Source organism: Sphaerulina musiva (assembly GCF_000320565.1).
Source record: "Sphaerulina musiva SO2202 unplaced genomic scaffold SEPMUscaffold_3, whole genome shotgun sequence".
NCBI lineage: Eukaryota > Fungi > Ascomycota > Dothideomycetes > Mycosphaerellales > Mycosphaerellaceae > Sphaerulina > Sphaerulina musiva.
Genome location: NW_016017385.1, coordinates 2398946 through 2414956, shown reverse-complemented (window position 1 = coordinate 2414956; position 16011 = coordinate 2398946). Strand labels below are relative to the sequence as shown.

Genomic DNA, 16011 nt, shown 5'->3' with positions numbered 1-16011 from the left:
CCCCCCCCCCCCCCCCCCCCCCCAAATGCACGTTCTCAAAGCACCTCCGAAACCCCACCAATACATATCGATCTCCCTCCTCCTCATCGCAACAATCCATTCTAACTCCCCTCATCAGTTCCGCGTCGCCGCCACCGAACTCAAAGCCCGCTTCGACTACGGCATGCAATTCAACCCCGAATTCAACGCCACCTTTGCCCGCACCGGCGCCCTCCTCCAATACGGCCTCATGATGTCCACATTCGGCAACACTCTGACCGGAGATGGTAATGTCTCGTTGATTCGCTACTGGATCGAGAAGGAGAGATTGCCGTTGGAATTTGGCTGGCAGCCTTCCAAATCGGAATTGAATTTGCCGGAAAATTCGCTGTTGGCGGGGAATATTTCGGAGATTTGGGATGAGTTGTGATGGTGATGAAGGGGAGATGGGATGGGTGGTGGTGGGAGATGATGGGGGGATGGGCGGGTGGATCGAGATATGTATGTGTGTGTATGATATTGATCAGATTGTTCTTCCGATTTGCTATCTGTAGGGCTTTTCATTCTTCGGTACAAGGCTATATGGGAAATTATAAAGTCTTGTATGCCGAAGGAAGTTTCGACTACAGCTCCAGTCAATCGAGTGTGGTGTCGCTTCTCCTTCGGCATACATCCGTGACAGCCTGAGCTTAGGGTTACCTAAATATACCAGTGGGACGATAGCGACGAAGAGGTCCTAGGAGTCAGAGATCATCTGAGTAGACGGGATAGGTCTTTCCGGGTTCTTGAGAATGATCAGGGGGTTATAGGGGAGTTGGGCAAGAGTGTAGTTGCAGATTCTGGAAAATCTGAATTAACGATTTTTTAGAAAAAGGCGTTTCTCGACAATTGTTACAAGACTTCGTTGTGCTGAACACCGTTTCTCTTGCCACTTCTCCTACTGTACAAAAAGAAACTCTCGAGAGGTAGTCCGGTTGGATCGATATAGGGTCCAACGAAGTGTTTACCTACTGAGTTAAATGTATATACCAAAAAAAAGGTATACTTGAAGTTCGAGCCAGACTCTAGCTGAGTGAGTCTCTACTGCCACCTCCACTACTACCGCCCCTACAGAGAGCGAGCGCGAGATCACGCGTAAACTAAGTACTATTGGTATACCTCTTTTTACTCATACCTACCTTATTGCACGATTATATATCTGCTACATTTGCTCAATCTTCGAGGTAATCCAATGCGAGCGGCGAGACGCCAAGGCAGTTGGATGAGAGACGGCCTTTGAGTAATCTCTTATGCGGATGCTCTCGTGTTAAGACTGGCCTTACTCCGAAATAGTCTGATCAGATGAAGAGTACACCAGGTTTGCACGTGAGCTGTGAGAATGTGGATGGAACACAACAGCGTCTGTCGGTGTGTAGACTGTAGGGCGGAGTGCGGAGTATCAAGGTCCCAGCACTTTGTCGCTTACCATTACCAATTGACCCCACTTCAACATGTTGCCAATGCGCCGCTGAGAAAGTGACCGACGTCGCTCTCTACCGATATCGCACCACCTCAAGACTCGAAGTCGGCTGGCTTGGGGACAATGTCCTGGCACTCCCAGCAGCAAGCCTTTGACGCGCCGCAGTCCATTGCGGGTCTGGTGTCGCCGCAGCAAGTCCAGTCGCCCATCGTACACACCTCATCGCCCGACAGAAAGAGGAAGCGCACCTTGACCGCCTCCGACCTCGACCACATCCGCGACGGCGATCACAACGGCCTACAGGCTCATGCCGATACCAGCAGTGTCGGCGGCGGCGGCGGCGGCGGCGGCGGACGGGGCAGCGTGAGTCTCGCGGGCAGCCCGAGTCAGCAGAATGGCAGCAAGGCACGCCACCAGCCTGGCGTGAAGAGGGCGTGCAACGACTGCCGTCAGCAGAAGGTATGGATCTCTTACACCGAAGCTGCTGAAGCTGCCGGGCAGACGTGCCTTGTACCGGTACACTTCCACTGACAGGTGGTCTAGTTACGGTGCAATGTCGTCGCAGGACCAGGCGAGCAGTACAAACCGTGCGACCGGTGCGTCAAGCATGGCCTCAGCTGTAGTATCGACGACGGCTTCAAGCGACTCGGCAAGCGCGCTGCGCACGAAGAGATGGTCCGAGAGTTGGAGCAAGTCAAACATCGATTAGCGCGATATGAGTCTCTGGGCATGTTCCTGCCTGAAGAGACGCCTGGCTCGGCCTACACTGGCAGCTACCAGGCTTCTCCCGCTGGTGGTGCGCCGGCCGCTGTCATTGGTGGCACTGGATTTGGCTTGGGAGCAAGTGAAGCAGCCGCCTCTAGGAGTCTACTCGACCTCAGCCAAGGCTATCGCGAGCTGCCTGCAACAAGCATGCCCTCTATCACTCCGGGGACATCATTGACCACACTCGGCAGCAACACGCTGACCGAGCAGCAGCTCACAGACCTCTACGGCATCTACTTTGAATCATACCACCCCTTCCTGCCTGTTCTCAACCCAGATCTGGATTACAAGACGTACTACGACGAACACCCGCTGCTGCATTGGACCATCGTTGCCATTGCTGCTCGGCGACAGGAGTTCAAGCCCGGCCTGTTCATGGAACTGCATCGACCACTGGAAGAACTTCTCTGGACGACTCTGTCGCAAGTCCCGCAGTCCTACCACGTGGTGAAGGCACTGGCACTCTTCTGCACATGGCCACTGCCAACTTCTTCGACCAGTCAAGAACCGACCATGATGCTCTGTGGCATGATGTTCCAACTCGCCATGCAGCATGGTTTGCATCGCCCCTCTCACGCCCAAGACTTCAGCCGGTTCAGCGTTGAGCTCCGCGACGAGGACGTCGCAGACAGATTAGACACATGGGCAGCCGTCAATGTGGTAGCGCAGAATGTGAGCACCGGCAACGGTCAACCACCGCTTGCACGTTGGGCGTGGTTCACATATGGTCTGCATCTGGGCCGTATGAAGCCTGAGCTACACACGCGTTGCCAGATTGAGAAGTTCAACGATACTGTCACGCGCACGCTATATACTATGCAGCGTGATCATATCGTCGAAGTCGATCAAGCTCAACGTGGGCTCCAAGTCGACATGTACGCCCGAGAGCTGGGAGAGCTCGAGGTCACAGTCTTATCCACCACCAAAGCTGGCCAGTCGCGGAAGGGTATGTGGCTGCGCTCTATGCTCTTCGCGATTCGTACTGACTGGATTTGTAGCACTCGAAGTCCTTTTCCTGAAAGCCGCCGCACTTCACCTACGTCTTACAGCATTCTTCGACAAACCGAATCAGCCCAACTACCACGCTGACCTTAGAAATGTCTATATTGCAGCTTCTGCGCTCCTCGAACATGTTAGTGATATGAAGCCAGCCGAGTTTGCTTTCGTCCCCAGATACATCGAGCAAATGATGCTCGCCGCATCTGTGACCCTATTGAAGATTCTCAATTCATTCTATGCGAAGCACGTGGACACCGTACACGGGAAGACTCTCTTCACGCGCGCGGTCGCCGCCCTTCGCACCCTGAGTGTGCGCGGAAACGACCTTCCACAACGTCTGGCAGAGGTCATGGCGCAACTATGGATATCCAGCGGCGGAGGCGATCAAGATATGTTCTCGACCGATCCTGCAAACGATATTGGAGACAATAGTCTTTCCCTCAAAGTGAGATGTCGATCTTCCTTGTCGGTCCTCTACGACGCGATCTGGCGTTGGCGCGAACGTGCTGGACAAGCTGGTCGCGATAACCTGGTCAATGATATCCAGCACCCAACCACTCTGAGCGAGACAAGGCGCAACACGCCACAGCCAGGTACCAATGCTTTGGCTGATGTTCATTTGACACAGCCCATGGCGGGTCTTCCCCAGCTAGCTCAGTCGAATGACCTCGACGCGCTGAACTGGGATCAGACATTTGGCGGTAATGCCGTTTTTGATCCTCTCTCTTGGGCTTTGGATGGTAATATCATGGGTCTGACGAATCCCCTGTTCAGTCACAACGACGGACTGGGTATGAATGGATATCAAGGCTAGGTAGTTAGTAACCCGAGTATCCCAAAAGGACCTCGAAACCGCTCAGAAATAGACAGGAATGCGAAAGCAAAAATGACCTCCGAAGAGAGGTACGAGATGTAAAACATCCTTCTTGACTTGCGTGTCAACCAAAAGTCACGCCAGCTTCATCTCTTTGTGCCCCGATGGCTTTCTTATCCTCCTTGATCACCAAAGGGTGACCCTGCTTCACCTCCCAAGGCCATCATCCATAGAAAAACATGTCTACCAACGAATTTTCTTTTTTTTTTTTTTTTTTCACTTAATGTTTCTTGAAACAGCATGGCGGGTGTGCGTGCGTGAGAAAGAGAGAAAGAGAGAGAAAGAAAGAGAGAGAGAGAGAGAGAGAGAGAGAGATGAAAAGAAAAACAGGTCAGACTGCTAGTCGCCTCGCAGCGTACATAACATAACGAAATGCTCTAACCGTCTAAAAATTCGGGATTTCTATTACAGTTCTTTACCCTCACCCTCCCCAAACCATCGCCCATCTCATCTCGCTCGAGTCGTCGTCATCGACAAGGGCCAAGATGTCCCTCTCGATGGGCTGGACGACCTCGTGGGAGCCAGTGACGGGGCCGCCGACCGGTTATGGGCCATGTGTGCCTTTACCAAATGCCCGGCAGCAAGAGCTGAACATAAACTCAATTCACCGGCCAATACACCTGCAGCGATGATCCTCGCCAATTGTTGCGAATTTGCTCCGGGTGTGGTGGGGTGAGCGCCTCTGACGCCTAACAAGTCAAGCATGGCGGCTTGGGGTTCGAGGACTGTGCCGCCTCCTATTGTGCCGACTTCGATCGAGGGCATGGAGACGGTGATTTGGAGGTTGCCGTGGAGACTATGGGAAAAGGGAGTTAGTTACAGTTTTGGGATGCGAGATGGGGAGACGGCCAGAGAAGAATAGGGATAGGGATGGGCGAGCAACTTACTTCTTCATGACAGTAATACAATTACTGCTCTCCACATTCTGTGCCGGATCCTGACCCGTGGCCAAGAAAATCGCCGTGACGATATTCGCAGCGTGGGCATTAAATCCGCCAATGCTACCAGCCATGGCAGAGCCAATCAAGTTCTTGGAAATATTCAACTCCACCAAGGCATCAACGTTCGATTTGAGGACATCTCGTACCACATCGCCGGGGATGATGGCCTCGGCAACGACAGATTTGCCTCTTCCATCAATCCAGTTGATAGCAGCAGGTTTCTTGTCGGTACAAAAGTTTCCCGAAACGGATATAATGGCCATATCGCTGAAGCCCGCTTCGGTAGACATGACGCCGAGTGCCTTTTCCACGCCTTTCGAAATCATGTTCATGCCCATGGCGTCTCCCGTGGTAGTCTTGAAACGAACGTAGACATATGTGCCAGCGATGGACGTCTTGAGCGATTGGAGTCGAGCGAATCGAGAAGTCGAATTGAAAGCATCCTTCATCACTTTCTGACCATCTGCACTGTCGAGCCAGACTTTGGCTGCTGCTGCTCGGGTGAGTGTCTCGAAGCCGATACAGGGTCCACGAGTCATGCCATCTCCGGTCAGAACAGTGATGCAGCCACCACCAGCATTGATGGCCTTGGCACCTCTGCTGGTACTCGCCACGAGCACTCCTTCGGTGGTGGCCATGGGGAGGAAGTAGCTTTTGCCATCGATGGTCATAGGTCCAGCGACACCAAGAGGTAGAGGCATATATCCGACCACATTCTCACAGCACGCTCCATGCACCCGGTCATAGTCGAAGTTTTCATAAGGCAATAATGAGCGCTCCAACTTCGCGGTGAGATCAGCAGTGGCAGGTGTGCGTGAGATGAGTGATCTTCGGATCTTGACCGCTCGGGTCTTGTCCTCGAGAGTCTTTTCCAGAGCGTAGCCAGGTATCTTTCCGCGGACAGCAAGGTCGACAAGCTCTGCATCGTTCAGTTGGGGGGCCTGCTTGGCTCTCAGCATCGCTTCGCACTCTTCTCGTGTCCGTTTTCGTGAGCCATCGAGCGCAGTAGGCGACACTGGCGGAGCCACCTCTTCGACGGGCTTGTGAGTCTTGATAGGGGACGGCACATGGCCATTAGCCTTGGGTGCCTCTGTGACTGCCTCCTCCCTGTCGGTATCGTCCTGTCCGGGATCTTTGATCGTCCACCGTGCAGCATTAAACAGATAGCCATTCAGGACCAAGCTGATTGCGAGAAGAGAGATGACCCATTTGCTGAGAACAGGGTCTTCAAAGCTCTTGAGCAAGCTTTCGACCACTCTGCCTCCTAGGGCTTGGAACAGTCCCTGTGGGAAATCTCCATTGACACTCGTCCAATCATCCGATAGAGCAGCATAATGTACCGAGGGATATTGCAGGTCGTACTTGATAGGATTGAACACTGTCACACTCAGCGGCTGCTCGGATTGGTGTGCCTCCTGGTGTAGGAAATCAAGTCCGTTTCCTGCTACCTTGAATGGATCCTGAGGGGGCGAAGATACCACGCTTGATAGACCAGCTGTCGTAACAGGAGGCACGTGGTGGCGATGTCCCCGGAACGGCATCGTACACAGATTCGCAACGTTGATGGCAATGAATCCCGTCACCATAAGAAGCTTGAATCGTGGAACACTACTGTCGCGAGCCTTTCTCCCGAAGATGTTGATCCAGTTGTTGTTGTCACCGGCATCCCCCAGCTTGTTTCCATTGGGCCACTCGTTGCTCGATGCCACTTTCTCGGCGACTCTGCGGCTGACGCCATCTTCCTCAAGGGCCTTGCGCAGAGCGACGTGACGCTTGATTCGGTTAATCTCCAGCTTGATGGTCAAGATGGAAGTGTAGAAGGTGAAGAGCAAGATGCAATCGAAGAATAGTGTCCATGCTGCCAGGAAGCAAAATTGGCGGAGACCTCCTTGGATTCCCGAAGCAGCGCCAGCGCACAGAATGGCGATCTCGATGGCGTAGTCGCGGACAATCTCGAATCCTCGTTCTCGCACGGCTTGCTGGACAGCGTTCTGGACCGCGTTCTGGATCGTGAGACCCTCCCCGTTGGCAGCGCTATTCTTGGCTTGGACAGAAGCGGACAGAACAGCTTGGGTGAGCATGATGGGTTTCTCGAAGCCGACGGTGACGACGAGGAAAGGGATGCCCTCGGATAGCAAGACGACGTTCTCCGGAACACCTAGTTTGAGTGTTACCAGTAGTCCAAAGAGGAAGGCAAAAGCCGAAGAGAAGAGGGTGGTGGTGCCGAGCCAAAAGTTGGAGCCCAGTCTGCGCATACTCAAGAACAGGCTGATAAAGGTCAAGTACATGGAAAGGTAGCCCAGAGTCATGATGATGATATCCAGCGTCTCAGCATTCTTCAATAGGTCCAGAAAGGCGCTCCACGAGTTCTGCGCCCATTCTACCATACTGCCACTGCCCGATGCAGCGGGTGTCTTTGCCATGGTCATGAGCCATTTCTTCTGCTCTCCCTCCTCGTCATCATCATTCGACGCGCTAGAATCTGTTTCCCATCCTCCCTCGGCAGAAATCTCCCTCGAATGCTCCAGGAAAGAGGCAGCTTGGTCCAGCGGCAGCGAGAAGACCAGAGAGCGGGCAGAAGAGAGGCCAGAGAGGATATTCTCACTCGGCGGCAGCACGTTCAAGTCCACCCCATCCACATCGAAATCCTGCGGCGAAGGCACGGCCTTGGGTGATGCATTTCCCGTGTCCAAAAAGTCCAATGTCACCAGCGCCAGCTCCTTTTCGCGCGCACGATACACCTTGGGACTCCCATTCTCTTCTACCTGCCACTGCCACGCGGTATCCTGACCCAAATGTAGCCTCCTCGTCCCTGCCGACAGCGCGTTGAAGTCGACCTTGTTGGCGGCGGTCTGAGGGCGAAAGAAGCCCGTTTCGAGCAGATTAACGTAGAAGGCACTGGCTAGAATGGCAACGAGGGCAATCGTTCGAATGGGGTGCGTGCATGCTTTCCGGGAAGCGGTTTGCAAGTAAGGTGTAATCGCAGCATTGTATTTGGCAGGCTTATTGGGGTCGGTGATGTTGTGGGATCTCCGCCAGCGCGTGGGCACCAGATTGCCGAGCATGTTGAAGCTCGTGAAGGGTGAAGAGGAAGCAGAAGAAGCAGAAGCAGAAGCAGAAGAAGAAGAAGACGGGAGTATTGAGAGAGTTGTTGGTTGCCTGCGAGCGACGGCGCTCAGCAGAGCAGTGGCAGAGCAAGGCAGAGCAGTGCAGTATTCTTGTAATTTGTAGAGTATTGCACGGTGACGGCGCGTGTTTTGGTCTTCCGGGCCGTGCCTCCTAACGTGAATAATGGGTCAGGGACAGGGTAGAAGAAGCAGAAGAAGCAGGGAGGGCAGGCTAAGCAGTGTCCAGTAGGGGGAGGGGAATTCCCAGTTCTACCCTTGAAAGTGAAGGGCGATTACGGGGTTCGTAACGTTTGTTTATTCGATTGCGGGCAGCGGCGGTGCCAGCAGCCACAGTGACAGGCAGCAATTTCGATGATATTGTTGATTGTTCTGTCCCGTCATCACTTGTAACCATTACTTACAGTCAATTGTCTCAACCCCCCTTTCTTGCGATTACAATGGCCTTTTGTTATCGCCCTTTGATAATCTCCATTCCCCCTTCTACAGCACAAATCGGTCAAATCCGAAAAGAAAATCGAACCACCTGAAAAATACACCTGCACCCACAATCCAAAACAAGGCGGACCCTGCAGCTAAGCTACAGTGTACAACTTCTTGGTACATGTAGATTCCACTTCCACTTCCCCGTCCAGTCGACGTCACTGAACACAACCACTAAAGAAAAAAAAGTGTCTTGCCGAATGCTGTGACTGGATGCCCTGATTGAACTAGATTTACAGGAATTTTTCTCGAACACGAACGATATTGATGATTTAGTTAGTCTAGTCGTCACCTTAGCTACAAGACTACATCTTCACTTCTTCACATCGTTCAACGCACTAATCAGGCGGGCTAGGAAAGGAAAAAGGCCGAATTGTGAAAGAGAAAATGCCAAGGCTCGCTGATGTTTTCGATTTGTGGAGATTTGCCCGTTGACGGGAGAATACATAGTAATGTAGTAGTTATGTAGTTAGGTGACATGAATGATAAGATGAGACTCGGTTTACACGAGTTATTGCCGATTGACTAGGTCGCAGAACCACCCACCTTAAGGTACTGTATACATACCTACCCACCTTAGACATGTCGTATTATCTATCCCACAAGGCGCAGTAGTAGGCAGACACTCCATTCTCGACTCAAAATACCGCGGTTTTCCTGTTGGCCAGCAAAAAAAAAAAAGACCGGACAAGTCTCTATCTACATTAGTGCTGACCCTTGTACAAACGAGGTTTGCGGGGCGCGCTGGCTGTGTTGCGATAAGGGACGCATACGAAGGGAGGCGGTGACGAGACAGGCAACGGAATACTACCTAAAGGTATACCATATCATACCATACCTGTACCACACATGTAGGTACTGTATAACTTTTTTGGTGGTTGCATATGATGAAGTGAGATTTCATCATGTCCGGCTAATGCTAACGTATTGTCGTGTGGCTGAGAGAGGATTTGTTCTGGTTGCAGATGTTGCTGCTGCTGGCTTCTTTGATGATATTCACTATCGTACGATATTCATTTTTTCCTCTTTCTCCTCCCCCTCCTTCTCGTACCACTCCTATCCCTCCTCCCCCTCCTCCCTCCCCTTCTTCATCTTCACTTTATCCCTCAAAGCCACATCCCCCCTCGTCACCCTCTCCACAAACTCCTCATCCGGCTCAAAAAGCAAAACATGAAAATGTTCCACTGCATGAATACTTTTCAAACTCGCCCAGTTTAAAAACCACACCACATTTTCTTCTTCTTCTCCCTCAGCATCTCTTTGCCCCTCCTTCTCTTTCTGACCCTTTTTCTTCTTCTTCGTCATCTCCACCCCAAAAGTCTCCTGTACAAAATTGGAAATCATTGCTCTCGTCTGAGGGGATATATCTCCCTTTTCTGATGTGGGATCGGGAGGGAGGGGGAATTTGGTCCAGACGACTAGATGGACGATGCGAGAGTCGAAGCCGTAGGGCCAGTCGTTGAGGAGGATTTTGTAGTTTTCTGTAGTTTTTTTTGTTTTTGGGAACTCATGAGTTAGTCACTCGAACAAGCTTGCAATTACTCTGGAAGGTAGGTAGGATAGATGGTGATGACAAGGAATGAAATAATACACAAGTGCGGGAGGGAGGTAAGGTAGATAGGTAGATTCATCCGTATTGATTGTTGTTAGTTAGTGAAATATATCCCTCCTCCTTCCTTCCATCACTCAATCACTCACATCACCCACCCACCAAGATAAAATAAAATAAAAAACAAAACAAAAAACAAAAATATACACTAACCTGAATTCCCAAACATCCCATCTCCATCCCCATTCTCACCCTCACCCTCCCCCTCCGCCCTCACACCACCCCCATCCCCCTCCCACCCCAACCGCTCCCTCACCACAAACTCCCTCACACTCCCATACCTCTCTCCGACATCCGCGCAAAACTCCCTATACAAGCGCAACTCGCTCGGCACGCGTTGAAAGAGATCTAGTCGATTCTCGCGAATGAGAGATTGGACTTCGGGCCACGTTTGGGGTGTGTAGAGGGCATCGGGAGTGGAGAGGATAGTGCGGTCTTTGAGGTTGTGGAAAGCGTACTCGAGATAGGGAGGGCAGGTTGGGGTGTGTTGGGAGGGGGGAAGGTTGGTGTTCCACCAGAAGGGGTTGTTGTTGTTGTTGTTGTTGTTATTCTGGAGGGAGGACGATTTGGGTTTTGTTTCTTTTTGCTCTTCTTTTTCTTCTTCTTCTTCTTCTTCTTCTTCTTCGGGTGGTACCGAGTTGGTTGTCGTCGTCATTGTCGTTGTCGGCGGACTGGGGATGTCATTAGTGTCTCGGAGATGTAGAATTTGGTCACGTGCGAGACAGGAAGTGATTTGTTGACCGCATCAGGTACATGTACCTATGATGAAAAAGGGTCTGTGGAAATCAAAACAGAGTCGTCTCAGCTTCTACCGTCATGACACTCGGGTAATTATTACACTGCCTTTGGCTGTTTTGCCCTGAGATGACTTTGTTGAGCGCTTCCTGCGAACAGAAACATACCGTTGCGCAACGACTTCGGTGAGGCTGATGGTCGGGTTCTCGCGTGGATTTCGTGTTGGAACTGTCTGTCTTATCACGGGACGAGGGCTAGAACCACACCCCTGGGTAGCCGGGATAAAACCATTAGTACCTACATAAGGGAGCTAGGTAGTTGTAGAGCGAACAAGATCGAGACTCGTGCTAGGATGCTACTACCCGATTCAAGCTGTCAACCCCCTTTTCGGACAACCAACAAGGCGGCCTGTAGTACATGTAGTGGCTGTCACTGTCAAACTTGACATGTGTAGGAGGTGGTATGCGTGTGTCTGTGTACCTATTTGTGCGTGTGTATACCACCCTTTTTCCCTCGTGGTCGAACAACAACGAGAAAACGATAAATTGGCCAGAGATGCAGCAAATCGTTGGCCACGGAGATTCTGGCCAGTGGCAGTTGACGAGGTGGCTCAACCAGATGTTGGCCTCAGCGCTAAGCAGGCTCTTCCGTTGTTCCTGCAGATCACCTGGGATCAATCGGGGCAAATGAGTGGTCGGAGCTGCTTCCAAAGAGGCATGGTGGACTCGTGCGACCCTCCAAGCGCCGCACGTCTCCGACTCTCCGCTGCCCAAGCATCAAGCATAGGATTAGGGGGCACATACCACCCAAACCACCAAGTCCAACGTCCCGGACGGTTTTTTGACGCTGAGCCTGGAGGTTGGAGGCTCCTATATTCTTCCGCTCCGCTCTCCCCTTCTAGCCACAATCTGTCATCCTTCTAGCATATCGGTCCCCTCGTATTCGTGCTCCTCCCTGATCCACTAGAGGTATGATGATGATGATATAGCCCTACTTTGGTACACGGCATACACGCGTCTCTACGCCCTCCTCCCCTACGCCCTCCTCCTCCTCCTCCTCCTTCTCCCATATACGCGCATGGTGAGCGAGCGAGCGCGACCGGATCGCCGAGCGTAGCGGTAGCAGCAGTAGAGGAAGAGACGGGACGAGGTCAGAAACCCAAACGTCGGCGAGGCAGTTCGTCGATTAAGCTGCTCCTGAAACCGCAGCCATCAATAGTTCTGGAGATCCTGATCTCAGGGACGGCCCTGGCATCGACTGCAGGTCCCTCCTACATTTCCGGACGAACACCTGATCGATCGAGTATTATTGTGAGTTCCTGCATACCACAATCATATACTATAATTCCAGGACCGCACGGCATAGCACCCGTTCAATTGCCTTTCATTGTTAGTAGGGGACTCGCTGGACATATTCCTCCGGCATCCCTCCTTCGACTGCGATATTCCTACGCCCCGCCGGCTCCATCGCATGTGGCCTCCATCGCGCCTCCTAGATCCATCCCTGAGCCGCGGCTCCCGGCAGTGACACTTGCCCTTTAGTAGCAGCAATGCAGAGACCACCTTTGTCGCCGCTTTCGATGAGCAGCAACGACTCGTCCTTTGTGGGACAGTACGGCAGCATCGGCGGCACCGCCATGGGCACTCCCAACGACGTGCCCTACGGCTCGGGGGGCCCCTATGGCGCCGTCGAACACATCCAGTCGTCGCCCCATTCGTCGCAACACCAAAGCAGCTCCACGGACATGTCGAGACCGTCGGCGAGTGGATCGAGCGTCCGACCGCCCTCATCCGCCAGCTCCATCGGTCTGTCCAGCCATGGCCGCATGGGCCTTCCACGACCCCCGAATCGAGAGAGCACTCGAAGTCAGATTGCGCCTCAGAGTGAGGATGCGCTGTCGCGGCATTATGGAGCACTCAAGGCATACTTGATGGAGAGTGTGCAGGACGAAAAGGGCATTATCACCCCGAAAAGAGCGCGGGACAAGCTATTGCGACTGAGCGTTACACAGTTCATGGAGCTCAGCACTGATGTGTACGACGAGCTGATCCGGCGCGAAGACGAGAGGACACAGCGAGTGGATAATGTCCCGCGGTTCCTGTTGCCGAAGCAGAATTTCCATCCCAAGCGAAACCAGGCGCGGCAGAAGCTGAGTACACTGCCCACCGACCGCTTCCGGCAATTGGCAACGGACGTGTTCTACGAGTTGGAACGGCGGATACCACGCTTTGCAGGCTCACGACCCGTCAGTGGCGCGAGCAACGTGAGCACTCGGAGTCGCGCGCCGACAGTGTCTGGTATGCGCATCAATGCGCCTGGCTATGGCGGACCTCCCCCTCCGGGCATGATGGGGAGAGGCGGACCCCCTACTCCCCGGCTGCCCCCCAACGGCGCCCCTTATGGCCCCAATGGCGACATGTCTCCCGCTCCCCGGCGACCGAGCGAAGCTGCATCTCTGGGACGACCGTTACCGAAGCAATTCGCGAGCAACACCATTGTGCCGAACAAAAGCACCATGGTGGAAGACGATGACATGGAAGACGACGAGGATGCTTTCGGTCTCGACCATGTGTCTCGCGGCATGAGCGATGGCTCGGGCCATGCGACCAGTGCGGAAGACAGAGAACGTATCAAGGCTCAAGCAGAGGAGATTGCGGAGCTAAAAGAGAAGTTGGAAGCGCTGGAAAGCAATTTGAGTGCCAAAGAGGAGGAGCTCTCCAAGACTGCCGGGTGGGAGACGGAGCGAAGTGAATGGGCTGCTACGCGAGAGCAGCTCGAACAGAAGCATCTCGAGGCGCAGACGTTGCATAATGCACTCGAACAAGAACTTTCCGAACTGAAATCGAAATCGAGAGACCACGACGAGCTGAAGGACCAGCACGACCGGCATATGCAAGACTTTCAAGAGCAGCTCGATGATCTGCAGGAACAGCTTGCCACGAAACATGAAGAGAATGGGAAGCTTCAGCTACAACTACAAGAGAGTGCTCAGGACACAGCAGCGCTACAAGAGTTACACGTTGAGCTCGATGCGCTACGGCAGCAGGTGGAAAGCAGCAAGACCCCAGTTCCCTCGGCCGATCACGAGCGGCAGCTGAGCGACATGCAAGAAGAACTGCGAACACAGCAAAAGCTCAACCAGGAGGTTCAGGAACAGGCGATGGTATATCTACGAGAGATGCGGGAGCTCAGCAGGCAAAACGACGAAGCTATTGAGCGGGAAGAGAAGATGGCCGCACAAATCACGCAGCTCCAGAAAGACAACGAGAGCTGGCGACAACGTTACGCCAAGGTGAAGGCACAGAACAAGCATCTTCGTGCTTCCACCATGGGCTTGGGGCTCCATGCGGGACTCGATACGGGCAGTCTGGTGCGACAGGAGGGCTTGATCTCCCAAGGAGGACTGGTACGGGACACGGATGTCGCCCGCTTCCAGCTTGCTGTGGACGAGTTGGTCAAGGTCGCGCGTCAAAACAGTACCGATGACATGATTGAGAGCGTCAAAGCCGTGGCTGTTAGTGTGCAGTCGATCATGTCGGCGGTTCGTGATGAAGGCTACCCATCCCCTGCCCCTTCACCGCACTCTCCCGGATCCACACCACAGACACCCAGTGTCGGCAGACTGAAGGCCAGAGTCACTGGCACTGCCAACAGCCTCATCACTGCCACGAAGCAGCATGCTGCCTCGCACGGCTTGTCGCCTGTTGCGCTTCTGGATGCCGCAGCCAGCAATCTCACCGCGGCAGTGGTGGAGCTCATCAAATCAGTTCGTATCCGGCCATCATCAAAGGACGAGCTCCAGGACCTCGAAGCAGTCAACGAGCTGGGATCATTCTATGACGATGGCCAATCACCCATTGACGGGGCCTCGCTCACGATTCCCGTTCCCCAATTCGGTCCTCGCGAAGACTCGGCACCACCACCACCTGCGCCACCAATGACTACTGGTGACAGTCCCCCTGGCAGTACCAAAAAGCCCAGTGCGGGCTGGTTTGGCTGGGCGGGCAAATGGGGTGATGGCAGCACGGAAGACCATCCCCAAGTCGACAGTAAGACTTCTTCCGCCAACGGCGCACCGCATCCGGCCACGATGAATGGTGGGCATGCGCAAAAGGCATCTATTGCCAGTAGTTCTAGTGACTATGATCCATACCGATAGTCTCGGTACCCGAGTCGCTGTGGCAATTCGACTGCAAGACGAAAAGAGAGAGATAAGGCTGGATGAGAATGATGTGCATGTTCTTGAAGCGTAATGTGTGACATCGCCTTGCATGGGTGCAATGTGTTTTTAATGTCTGTTATTGGCGTTATTGAATGGGCGCCAGTGGGACTGGGAAAGAGAATGGGCATATTGGGACTTGTCCAAGCTCACAGGCTGGCAAGAAAGGGGGGGGGGGGATCAATCACATAACGCGACGACGGCAAAACTCTTTTTGTAATGCTTTGGCGGAGAGGGGAGGAATCTTTTTGGTAATGATTACCCACCTACCACAGACGAAAAAAGGGACCACAAGTTTTTGAGACAGTGTGCTGCTACTCACGAGTAGGCCAGGGGTCTCCTTTTTTTTTATTTTTCTGGGGAAATGCAAGTCTATGGCTTCGTTGATGGGTGGTAGGGTGGTAGGATCTACCTGCCTCTACCCTCTCTTCCCCCTTTGTTTCTTGTTTTTGTTTGTCTTTGGATACAGACCACTCGGCACTGGGATTCAGAAGACCACCAGCGCAGCAGGGGAGAATGGCAGATGAATATTTGAAATGTGTAGGTGAGGTGGTCTTGACTCTTTTTTGCGCTGAGAATGAGAGAGAGAGAGAGAGAGAGAGAGGATTTTATTGTATAGGTCATAGTTATGGTTTATATGTAAAAAGAAAGAATGTCTTTTTCTCTTGATTATACTTTTATTTTAAAGTAGTAGTACAGTGGTATTTAAGTATGAAAAAGATGAAAAACTTGAAAAAGATGTCTTGGTTGAATTATCTGTTTCTTTCTAGGGGGGTAAGATGGAAGTGGTATGGAGGGTTGGAGGAGGGAGGGAGGGAGGTAC

The 16011-nt window shown here is 52.8% G+C and overlaps 5 protein-coding genes across 5 annotated transcripts in view; 3 read left to right on the top strand and 2 right to left on the bottom strand.

Moving 5' to 3' along the window:
- Positions 1-518, top strand: part of SEPMUDRAFT_63494 (Cloroperoxidase) — a 1843-nt gene extending 1325 nt beyond the window's left edge. The window contains exon 2 of the mRNA XM_016909642.1: positions 119-518. Coding sequence (XP_016762909.1) covers positions 119-409 — 291 coding nt within the window. The 3' untranslated portion in view covers positions 410-518. The remainder of the gene's footprint in view (positions 1-118) is intronic.
- Positions 519-1531: 1013 nt separating this feature from the next.
- Positions 1532-4175, top strand: SEPMUDRAFT_148394 (uncharacterized protein). The gene is made up of 3 exons (XM_016904897.1): positions 1532-1897; positions 1982-3149; positions 3202-4175. The coding sequence occupies exons 1-3, from the start codon at positions 1562-1564 to the stop codon at positions 4014-4016; spliced, it is 2319 nt and encodes a 772-aa protein (XP_016762908.1). The 5' UTR covers positions 1532-1561; the 3' UTR covers positions 4017-4175.
- Positions 4176-4416: 241 nt separating this feature from the next.
- On the bottom strand, positions 4417-8185 carry SEPMUDRAFT_63486 (3-hydroxy-3-methylglutaryl-coenzyme A reductase). The gene is made up of 2 exons (XM_016909641.1): positions 4964-8185; positions 4417-4872 (listed from the first exon to the last, which is right to left on the bottom strand). The coding sequence occupies exons 1-2, from the start codon at positions 8080-8082 to the stop codon at positions 4524-4526; spliced, it is 3468 nt and encodes a 1155-aa protein (XP_016762907.1). The 5' UTR covers positions 8083-8185; the 3' UTR covers positions 4417-4523.
- Positions 8186-9681: 1496 nt separating this feature from the next.
- On the bottom strand, positions 9682-10889 carry SEPMUDRAFT_63484 (uncharacterized protein; the record flags this gene model as incomplete). The annotated part of the gene is made up of 3 exons (XM_016909640.1): positions 9682-9873; positions 9937-10106; positions 10433-10889. The coding sequence occupies 3 exons, from the start codon at positions 10887-10889 to the stop codon at positions 9682-9684; spliced, it is 819 nt and encodes a 272-aa protein (XP_016762906.1).
- Positions 10890-11909: 1020 nt separating this feature from the next.
- Positions 11910-15729, top strand: SEPMUDRAFT_148392 (uncharacterized protein). Its single transcript, XM_016904896.1, has one exon. It carries the CDS (start codon positions 12519-12521, stop codon positions 15126-15128), a length of 2610 nt encoding a protein of 869 aa, XP_016762905.1. The 5' UTR covers positions 11910-12518; the 3' UTR covers positions 15129-15729.
- Positions 15730-16011: the final 282 nt, after the last annotated feature.

Coding starts and splice junctions, on each gene's coding strand:
- SEPMUDRAFT_148394 (XM_016904897.1), top strand. CDS start 1,562: ATGTCCTGGCACTCCCAGCAGCAAGCCTTTGACGCGCCGCAGTCCATT. Junction 1,898..1,981: donor ACGACTGCCGTCAGCAGAAG/GTATGGATCTCT, acceptor CAGGTGGTCTAG/TTACGGTGCAATGTCGTCGC. Junction 3,150..3,201: donor AGCTGGCCAGTCGCGGAAGG/GTATGTGGCTGC, acceptor CTGGATTTGTAG/CACTCGAAGTCCTTTTCCTG.
- SEPMUDRAFT_63486 (XM_016909641.1), bottom strand. CDS start 8,082: ATGCTCGGCAATCTGGTGCCCACGCGCTGGCGGAGATCCCACAACATC. Junction 4,873..4,963: donor TGTATTACTGTCATGAAGAA/GTAAGTTGCTCG, acceptor CTTTTCCCATAG/TCTCCACGGCAACCTCCAAA.
- SEPMUDRAFT_148392 (XM_016904896.1), top strand. CDS start 12,519: ATGCAGAGACCACCTTTGTCGCCGCTTTCGATGAGCAGCAACGACTCG.